This window comes from Hyperolius riggenbachi, chromosome 2 (genome assembly GCF_040937935.1).
Source record: "Hyperolius riggenbachi isolate aHypRig1 chromosome 2, aHypRig1.pri, whole genome shotgun sequence".
In the NCBI taxonomy this organism is placed as follows: domain Eukaryota; kingdom Metazoa; phylum Chordata; class Amphibia; order Anura; family Hyperoliidae; genus Hyperolius; species Hyperolius riggenbachi.
Genome location: NC_090647.1, coordinates 57146235 through 57156972, shown reverse-complemented (window position 1 = coordinate 57156972; position 10738 = coordinate 57146235). Strand labels below are relative to the sequence as shown.

General features: G+C 40.5%; 1 protein-coding gene across 1 annotated transcript; it reads right to left on the bottom strand.

Moving 5' to 3' along the window:
- Positions 1-4080: 4080 nt before the first annotated feature.
- Positions 4081-9641, bottom strand: LOC137543826 (uncharacterized). The gene is made up of 5 exons (XM_068264912.1): positions 9028-9641; positions 7538-7724; positions 7156-7350; positions 6895-6987; positions 4081-4449 (listed from the first exon to the last, which is right to left on the bottom strand). The coding sequence occupies exons 1-5, from the start codon at positions 9208-9210 to the stop codon at positions 4139-4141; spliced, it is 969 nt and encodes a 322-aa protein (XP_068121013.1). The 5' UTR covers positions 9211-9641; the 3' UTR covers positions 4081-4138.
- Positions 9642-10738: the final 1097 nt, after the last annotated feature.

Here is a 10738-nt window from a genome sequence, read left to right as displayed (position 1 = left end):
AGTACTGTTGAAAAATACACTGTTGAAGGTGTTTGCAGCTAGATTTGCTGAGTAAACCATCTAAACTTTAGACAAGATACATAGACAAGTGACTTGTTATTATATTTACGGTTTCATATCGGATCCGCTTTAAACAAAATCATATAATATGGCATGAAAGATTTTGTTTAAAAATCTGAACAAAGACTTTACATCTTGGCTACTTAATATTGTATCCAAGGGTGAATTTTGATATCCTTAAACAGGATAGGGCGCCTGGTAGAGCACATATATACACACTTCGGCGACAAATAATGCACCAGGTGTAGCCCATATAACAACTTCGGGTCTGGCCATGGATAGCGGGGATTGAAATAATTTGGGCTTGTAGCCTATATCAAAACTCAGGTGCACTTTTAGACACCTTGTAGAAGCCCATATTTCCAGAAATAACTTTGATCTCTATGGCGTCGCACTTTTCATAGATGTAGGCCAGGTGCCCTTTTCAACCGATACAGTGAATTCTTTGTTAATAACTAGGAGAGGTGTTTGACCCCCATATCATCAAATTTGATGTAAGGCAAGAAACAAATTATGCTTGAAAAATATTGCAAATCTCTAAACCTTGACAAATGAACATTTGTGTGTTACAGTAAATATATTTTGTGGTGCATACAACCGACATAAAAATATGCCAGGCAAGCAAGAGCCTGATGGTTATCAATCATCACCAGCTAGTAGTTATACATACATTGTTCAATACATAGAATCCAACAGTGAACATGTTATAATAAATATTTTATTGCAATTTGCAACAACTTTGTTAAACTTTTTTTTAAAAAGTGAACAAATATAAAACACATAAAACAAAATTTAAACTTTTGTTTCTTAAAACAGAAAAAAAAAATAATCTGAGGGAAGTTATTTGCCCATAGACATTACTTGATGTCTGAGTGCTAATGACTAAATAGAGTGCACCTCTGTGTAATCTAATGTCAGTACAAATACAGCTGCTCTGTGAGGGCCTCAGAGATTGTCTAAGAGAATATTGGGAGCAACAACACCATGAAGTCCAAAGAACACACCAGACAGTTCAGGGATAAAGTTATTGAGAAATTTAAAGCAGGCTTAGGCTACAAAAACAATTCCTATGCCTGGAACATACCACGGAGCACTGTTCAAGCGATCATTCAGAAATGGAAGGAGTATGGCACAACTGTAAACCTCCCAAGACAAGGCCATCCACCTAAACTCACAGGCCGAACAAGGAGAGCGCTGATCAGAAATGCAGTCAACAGGCCCATGGCGACTCTGGACGAGCTGCAGAGATCTACAGCTCAGGTGGGAGACTGTCCATACGACAGCTATTAGTCATGCACTGTACAAAGTTTGCATTTATGGAAGAGTGGCAAGAAGAAAGACATTGTTAAAGAGACACTGAAGCTTAAAAAAAAGATGATATTCTGATTTGTATGTGTAGTACAGCTAAGAAAAAAAACATTAAGATCAGATACATCAGTCTAATTGTTTCCAGTACAGGAAGAATTTAGAAACTCCAGTTGTTATCTCCTATGCCAAAAAGCTAGTAAGCTCTCCCACTAACTTAGTTGTGGAAACGGCTGTTATCTGACTTTTATTATCTGAACTGTAATTGAACTGTTTACTTTTCCTCTGCTAGAGGAGAGTTCATTACTTCACAGACAGCTCTGAAAGACTCATTTTGAATGCTGAGTGTTGTGTAATCTGCACATTATTATAGGATAATGTAATCTGCGAAAAAACACTATATAACTGAAAATAAAAATATGAGAATATTTTCTTTGCTGCTAATCTTCTAGTAATTATTCATAGTACACAACCAATTCATTATATCATATATATTTTTTTCGCTTCAGTGTCTCTCTTTAACAGAAAGCATAAGAAGTTTCATTTGCAGTTTGCCACAAGCCATGTGGGGGACACAGCAACTATGTTGAAGAAGGTGCTCTGGTCAGATGAGACCAAAATTGAACTTTTTGGACAAAATGCAACACTCTACGCTCTGTGTGGCGGAAAATGAACACTGCACATCACTCTGAACACACCACCCCCACTGTCAAATATGGTGGTGGCAGCATCATGCTCGGGGGATGCATCTCTTCAGCAGGGACAGGGAAGCTGGTCAGAGTTGATGGGAAGATGGATGGAGCCAAATACAGAGCAAACTTGGAAGAAAACCTCTTGGAATCTGCGAAAGACTTGAGACTGGGGTGGAGGTTCACCTTCCAGCAGGACAACGACCCTAAACATAAAGCCAGGGCAACAATGGAATGGTTTAAAACAAAACATATATACAGTGGTTTGCAAAAGTATTCGGCCCCCTTGAAGTTTTCCACATTTTGTCATATTACTGCCACAAACATGAATCAATTGTATTGGAATTCAACATGAAAGACCAACACAAAGTGGTGTACACATGAGAAGTGCAACAAAAATCATACATGAGTCCACATTTTTTTTACTAATAAATAACTGCTAAGTGGTGTGTGCATAATTATTCGGCACCCTTTGATCAGAGTGCATTCAGTTGCCTATAGACAGTGCCTGATGAGTGCTATTGACTGAATAGAGTGCACCTGTGTGTAATTTAATGTCAGTACAAATACAGCTGCTCTTTGAGGGCCTCAGAGGTTGTCTAAGAGAATATTGGGAGCAACGAGACCGTAAAGTCCAAAGAACACACCAGACTGGTCAGGGATCAAGTAATTGACAAATTTAAAGGAGGCTTAGGCTACAAAAAGATTTCCTATGCCTTGAACATCCCACGGAGCACTGTTCAAGCGACCATTCAGAAATGGAAGGAGTATGGCACAACTGTGAACCTCCCAAGACAAGGCCATCCACCTAAACTCACAGGCCGAACAAGGACTGCGCTGATCAGAAATGCAGTCAAGAGGCCCATGGTGACTCTGGACGAGCTGCAGAGATCTACAGCTCAGGTGGTGGAATCTGTCCATAGGACAACTATTAGTCATGCACTGTACAAAGTTGGCCTTTATGGAAGAGTGGCAAGAAGAAAGGCATTGTTAACAGAAAGCATAAGAAGTCCCATTTGCATTTTGCCACAAGCCATGTGGGGGACACAGCAACCATGTGGAAGAAGTTGCTCTGGTCAGATGAGACCAAAATGGTATTTTTTGGACAAAATGAAAAACGCTCTCTGTGGCGGAAAACTAACACTGCACGTCACTCTGAACACACCATCCCCGCTGTCAAATATGGTGGTGGCAGCATCATGCTGGGGGTGTGCATCTCTTCAGCAGGGACAGGGAAGCTGGTCAGAGTTGATGGGAAGATGTATGGAGCCAATTACAGGGCAAATTTGTAAGAAAACCTCTTGGAGACTGCAAAAGACTTGAGACTGGGGTGGAGGTTCACCTTCCAGCAGGACAATGACCCGAAACATAAAGCCAGGGCAACAATGGAATGGTTTAAAACAAAACATATATATGTGTTAGAAAGGGCCAGTCAAAGTCCAGATCTAAATCCAATCGACAATCTGTGGCAAGATCTGAAAACTGGTGTTCACAAACGCTGTCCATTTAATCAGACTGAGCTGGAGCTGTTTTGCAAAGAAGAATGGGCAAGGATTTCAGTCTCTAGATGTGCAAAGCTGGTAGAGACATACCCTAAAAGACTGGCAGCTGTAATTGCAAAAAAATGGTGGTTCTACAAAGTATTGACTCAGGTGACCGAATAATTAAGTACACCCCACTTAGTTATTTATTTGTAAAAAATGTTTGTAATCATGTATGATTTTCAGTCCACTTTTTCTCACGTGTACCCATACAAAAACTTTGGCTACAAAAAAAGCCCAGGGCCGTGTTAATTACTATTCCCCCTCCAGGCCGCCATGGATAGTGGCGAATGAAATATTTCGGCTTCCAGCACTTGTAGGCTATATCAAAACTCGGGCGGCCTTTTCTACACCTTGTAGCCCATATTTCAAGAAATACTATTTATGTCTACCACTTTGTATTGGTCTTTCACGTGGAATTCTAATACAATGGATTCATGTTTGTGGCAGTAATATGATATAATGTGGAAGACTTCAAGGGGGCAGAATACTTTTGCAAGCCACTGGATATAATTCGGAACCCAGGAGGAGTCAGGACCAACATTACATCCTCCTTGTACCTGCCAGTTGTCCAAAATAGTCATGGAGCTGTCCTGCCTCCTCCCTGAAAGCGAGGATGCGTTGCCTTTGCTCCTCAATTTGGCCCTCCATCTCCTGCCTTTGTTGCAGCAGTTGGTGGCGGAAAGCTGCCTCTTGCTGCCGAAGTCGCTCCTCAAAGTCCGCCTGCTGCTGCTGAAGAGTCGTTTGTTGTTCTGACTTCCACTGTTCTAATTGTTGAACAGTGGAAGTCAGAACCACCACTTCCTGCTGCAGGGTTGAGACTTGGCCGGCCAGAATCTCGAAATGAGAAGAAGCTGTAAAGAAAAAGATGGAGAAAAATAAAATATTACACTACGCATGAACAAAAACTGATAATAAAAGAATAAACAGTAGAGTGTGGTACCGTATCAGCCATCAGTAAAAGCAAGGCATTATGAAACCCAGTGATAGCATTGATTGGTTAGGCTAGATTCGAGAAAAGTACACAGTGATTTTTCACATTATAATACTTTCGTTGTACTTTTTCATGACAAACACATTGAAAACACAACTTATACATTGACATTCACTGTATTCATGGGTGGCTTCTAAAGGAAAAAATGAGATGTACACAAGATTCAAAATGTACACATTTCATGAAATCTGTACAACCTGGTTTAAACTAGGACTCTTGTTAAGAACCTCTCATGCTTCTACAATGGGTTTATCAATGCGCAAAATGATTGATTTATTTAAATTTTTTACTTCATTGTTTGTGTCATATGCTTTGTAAGATGGTGTTTACTGGCACTATTCTTTTTTTTCCCCATGCATACGTTGGTTTGAAATGCCACAATTCTCTTTAGCTTAGAATTAATGGTGCATGTGATGTGATGTGACTAGCCCAGTTTCAATTTGAACTTGGAATTTACAATGGCTAGCCAGTCACCAGAGTGTACGTTACGTTTCATTCAGGGCAATGTTGATCTTATCAACTCAGCTTGGATAGCAGGAAAAGTGTTCTCTGACTGAGTAACATTTAAGTCATGTATAATTACATTTATGTTTGCAGAAAAATTGATAAACTTTATGTCAGTGTACAGAAAGTGTGTTTTTCATTGTTAGTCAGGAACCACTCCGATGAATGCTTTTTATAAGCCGAAAAGTCACTGTTTACTCATGTCTAAATTTGCCAATGAATGATCTCATCCAGAATCAAAATACATACTCATTGTTTTTCAAAAAGTATGACTAATGAAATATGACTGCCAAAATTAGTGTATCGCAAAATCACAATCCAAAAAAGACACATAAATGTTGAAGAAATTGTTGTGGCTAGTGGATAAGGAATACCTTTAAACTACCATTACACACGTGCATACTGCCATAGTACTGAAGCTTGTCAACATTTCTTAAATTGATATGTTGGCCCAGTATGTACAATTTATTTATGGCCACTTAGGGATAAAGTTTCATTTCAAGTTGTGAAATTAAACCATGGGCTTCCCGGCTTACATAATATTTAGGGATGAGACACTAGTTTCACTATGGATGGACATAATCACTGGCTGGATGAGGTATTGTAATCTGGAAGCAGGGTGATGTGGTGGTGGGTCAGTGCTCTTACTTTTCTACGATTCCAATCCATTCAACTTCGGGCTGGAGTTCTTCAAGGACAACTATCTTGAAATAAGTAGGCAGTAAACATCTGACAGAACCGACGGCTTTTGGCACAATCCATCACCGTCATGGGGTGATTCTCATGGATTTCTTTGTTTTCAAAAGCATTTCATGAACAGCAGTTGAACTGCCAAAATGGCAAGATAACAGCCGGTCTCCCTACTCGTCACTTGCACACTATGTTGTCAGTTATATTTGTAAACTGTTGTTCAGTAAATGCTGTTGAAAACAAATAGAGCCTTGGGAATCACCCCTAAAAACAGGTAGACTGGCCCAAAACCTGTCATCTGTAACATGTTAACTGCCGAGTTTTTTCTAGATAGTGTTCCTTTAATTTCTTCCTTCTGTCTGTATTGTTTTCCTCCTATAACTCATTCTTCTAGACTACCATACGATACATGCACTACAACGTCCGCAAATCAATACACTGCATCAAATACCATGTAAAAGGTTTAATAATGTAACGCACAAGCAAAATATAATTTTGCATTAAGTAAGGTGTTACATATTTATTGAATGTTTTCTAGATGCAACGTTATACACATCGATAAGACTTTCTCAAAAGCAAAATTTGATGTGGTAAATTATGAGAAACTTTGTACACTGTTTGATAAAAGTAGTTGAATAGAGGGCAATACAGACATAGGACTTTGGTATGATGTACATTGTGTGCACGTACAGTCTTTGTCAGATAACTGACAACACAATATACTCTGTGCATCGAAGAGGAAGATGTTGGCACTATATACATAATGAAAATTAGCAATAACGCTAAAAACACTTCTCAAAGAACCTCTACTATATCATTGTAACTATCAAATTTACTACATCGCATGTTAGTTCCCTGGGCCTTGTAGTGGCAATCAATATTTGTAATAAATATTGACTTTTAACAACAAACAGTGTACAGAAAACAAACTGGTCAGTGGTCACTGGCCAGCAGATGATTTGAAAGTGGAATTTTTTTCACATTAAACACTCGGTACAACTTTTATTTCCCCCTCCACACACAAAAAAAGAGTTAAGTTAGTACTGTTATAAATATGTGGATACATTCCGTCTTGTGTGTACTTCTTTGTACAACAGTACATTTTACTTACACACAGTTGTGCCACTTTGACCAGATTCTGGCCTGCTGGAAGACTTCTGTCGTCTTCCGCGCCTGCGGCTGCGAAGTCGCGCAGAGATAGATGCTACGATAAAAAGAAAACATGGCATCATGCAACTTTTTTTTTTTTTTCTTGGAGAGAAAAAAAAAAAAACATAGTTCTGTGCAAAATTAAATTATGTACTAATCTCCTTCCTTACAGACGTACCACTTTCATTTGATTAATGTTAAAACTTTGTTATAAAATACTTACATGCCACAGACAGGCTCCGGCCACGGGCACGCCTTTGCCCACGGCGCTGCCGACTTCTTGATCTGTGGCTGGTGCTGGGTCCAGCCTCCTCATCATTATCTTCAGGGGAGGGGACAGCAGCAGGATCCAATCCCTGTCTGGAAGAGGGAGGAGCAGAGGCACGACGGGACCGCCTGCGGCGCTGAGACCCATCCACTAAAAAAAAATGTGAGATTGTTTTAAAAATACAGATAGAAGAAGATATTACCTAAGGTTAAACAGTGCATTGCATAACAATAAGAGTATAAAGCCACTGATACATTGTAAAATCGTGAGGATTAACAAGGTTGAAAAAAAATTACACATCCCGCTACATATATGAAAAAAAACATTTGTTACTTACACTCAAGGTCAGACTTTATTTTCGCCACCGCACGTGGGGTCTTGGACTTAAAGTCAGACCACATTGTCTGAATTTTTTTAACCGACCACGTGCGGTGGTAAGTAGTCTGAAGGACTTGCAGCAGCCGGTCCATCACCTCCCTCTTCGCCGCCCTCTTCGCAGTGTCATACCCCCCCCGTAACATAGTCTGCAACATAAAAAAAAATAAAAAATTAATGATCAACAAAAAAATAACCTTTACAATACATACATCTCTTGCTATGGTACTAACAACACTGCTGAAAGTAAATTAAATGTTGAATTGACTTATTATCAGTATTATCAACTGTGTGAACAATACAAGGAGATTATCTGTAAGTGAATTTTAAATCAAAGTTATGAGAGCCTAAAAGAACGATGTTGAGTTGACTTGAGTGTGTGTGGGGCGTAGTTGTGTAGTCTGAACATTAAGCCCTTCCATTGCAAATCTTCGGGGTACTACAGGGAGTGCAGAATTATTAGGCAAATGAGTATTCTGACCACATCATCCTTAGACCTCTTTACCACGAACTGTTGAGCTGTGTGCTCAGCAAGCAGTTACCAGGCAGCAGTGAGCAGTTGCCAGGCAGCAGCCAGCAGGGAGCACTTACCAAGCGTCAGCGAGCGGTTGTGAGAGTTTGAAAGGCATTTCACTGCCTATCAACAGTTCATGGAAAAGAGGCCTCATGCATGTTGTCTTACTCCAAACTGTATAGGTTCAAAAGCCTACTACCAATTAAGCATATTAGGTGATGTGCATCTCTGTCTGTAATTAGAAGGGGTGTGGTGTAATGACATCAAAACCCTGTATCAGGTGTGCATAATTATTAGGTAACTGCCTTTCCTTTGTCAAAATCGGTCAAAAGAAGTACTTGACAGGCTCAGAAATGTCCAAAATCGATGAGATATTTTGCTGAGGGATGCAGCACTCGTACAATTACAAAGCTTCTGAAGCGTGATCATCGAACAATCAAGCGTTTCATTCAAAATAGTCAACAGGGTCGCAAGAAGCGCCTGGAAAAATAAAGGCTGGGCCAAGAAATATATCAAGACTCATTGTCCTAAGGTTTTATAGACTGATGAAATCAGAGTGAGTCTTCTTCATGGGCCACAGGGACAGATGGATGGGCCCGTGGCTGGATTGGTAAAGGCCAGAGAGATCCAGTCCGACTCAGATGCCAGCAGAGTGGAGGTGGAGTACTGGTTTGGGCTGGTATTTATCACTGGAGAGAGATGTTATATTGGTTTCACAGGTAAAATTAAATAATTGAAATGGGTATATATTTGTTTTTGTTAAGTTGCCTAATAATTGTGCACAGTAAAAGTCATCTGCACACACAGATTGATATCCCCCTAAAATCGCAAAAATTAAAAACAGAATAAAAACTACTTCCAAAAATATTCAGCTTTGATATTAATGAGTTTTTGGGTTCATGGATTAATACAGTAAGGAGAAATATAAATAAAATTACTTTAATGATGAAGGTTTTCTCCTTCTTTCTTAGTCGCCGCCGAGTGTTGGACGACCTGCTCCTCCCACCGTCAGCGGCTTCAGCTGCAGACGCCCTGCTCCTCCCATCATCAGCGGCGTCTTCAGCAGCAGCAGCAGACGCCCTGCTCCTCCCTCCATCAACGGCTTCAGCAGCAGCAGCCATCTAGAAGTCAATGAAAAATAACATTGAAAAATATAATATGTTTTTGCACATACGAAAACATTTTTCTGATCAAAACATGTTTAATTGCTATGAGTTTTCTGTTTAGAGACAAAGACAGCAACATAGCATTATATAATATAGTCTGTACAATGACTATTGTATAAATGCTTATCTATAGAGATGTCCCGAACGGTTCGCCGGCGAACGGTTCAAGCCGAACTTCCGGGTGTTCGGCATTGCGGCGAAACGCGAACTATCCAGGAAGTTCGATTCACCCTATAATGCTCCATTACGGTCAACTTTGACCCTCTACATCACAGTCAGCAGGCCCAAACTAGCCAATCAGAATACGCTATCCCCTGGAGACAATGCCCCCCTAATAAAAAGCAGGCAGCGGCGGCCATTACGCTGACTCGTGTGCCTGCTTTAGTGAGTGTAGGGCGAGCTGCTGCAGACTGTCTCTCATAGGAAAATATTAGTTATGCTCCTTGCTTGTTAAGTTGCTCCTGGCTAATTGATGTCGCTATAACAGCCCCCCACAACAGTTCTTTTGCAAACTAATCCTATTTTTTTTTTATGTTGATTTGAATTCAACTGTATATATTACTGCACTTGTGTTACTGCTGGCTGCCAAAGCTGTTGCAATTTATACTGCCTGCTGCCACCACTGTTAGGCCCACCACACACATCCCAGTGACTATTAGCAGTGTAACAACCTTATCAGTGCACTTGTCTACCGCTGACAGCCGCTGCAAATCATACTGGCTGCCACTGCCAGGCCAACCACATCCAGTTACTAACTGTATCAGTAGTGTAATACCCATTATTACTGCACTTGTGTTGATGCGACAGCCGTTGCAATTCATACTGCATACACAAACAGCTGTTTGCAGTGTGTTATACAGTGAGTTTGGTGTGTCAGTGTGAAGCAGTACACTAATTAATTATACTACCTGATTGATGTATACACATGCAATATGTTTTAAAACACTTTAGGCCTGTCATTTAGCACTCAAGGTGATTTCTGCCCTTACAAAGCTGCTTTGCGTCAATTCCAGATTTTTCCCGGGGACTTTTGGCATGTATCCCGCTCCTCCACCTGGGGTTGTAGGTGTTAGACCCTTTAAAAGATGTTTAGCATCACTTTTATGGCCATAGTAATGTTTTTTACATTTTGCAATTCGCCTCCCCATTGAAGTGTATTGTGGTTTGTGGAGGTTTGCGCTAATCGAACCTTACGTGGAAGTTCGCGGACCGAAAATCGGCGGTTCGCGACATCTCTACTTATATAGTTACAAATCACTACTACGGAAGTGGATATCTATTATCTACTACTTTCATATGCTTCTACAGTGCTAGAAATTACGGACGTGGCTAGGGATCTGTAATGAATAAGAAAATTACCGTTGTGGCGGAATACAGCACTGCCGCTGCTTTCTCCTCTGGGAACGCGGAGGGAGAGTTGGTGTCATCTGGAGCTGGCGACGTGCGGTGTTCTGCCTTGTCCACACTGCATAGGAGGACTCGG

Bases quoted from the DNA above. Each gene is read 5' to 3' on its own strand.
- LOC137543826 (XM_068264912.1), bottom strand. From the start codon at position 9,210: ATGGCTGCTGCTGCTGAAGCCGTTGATGGAGGGAGGAGCAGGGCGTCT. The intron at 6,988-7,155 runs GTAAGTATTTTA...TTTTTATCGTAG, and splicing joins CCGGAGCCTGTCTGTGGCAT to CATCTATCTCTGCGCGACTT. The intron at 4,450-6,894 runs GTAAGTAAAATG...TTTTCTTTACAG, and splicing joins TCAAAGTGGCACAACTGTGT to CTTCTTCTCATTTCGAGATT.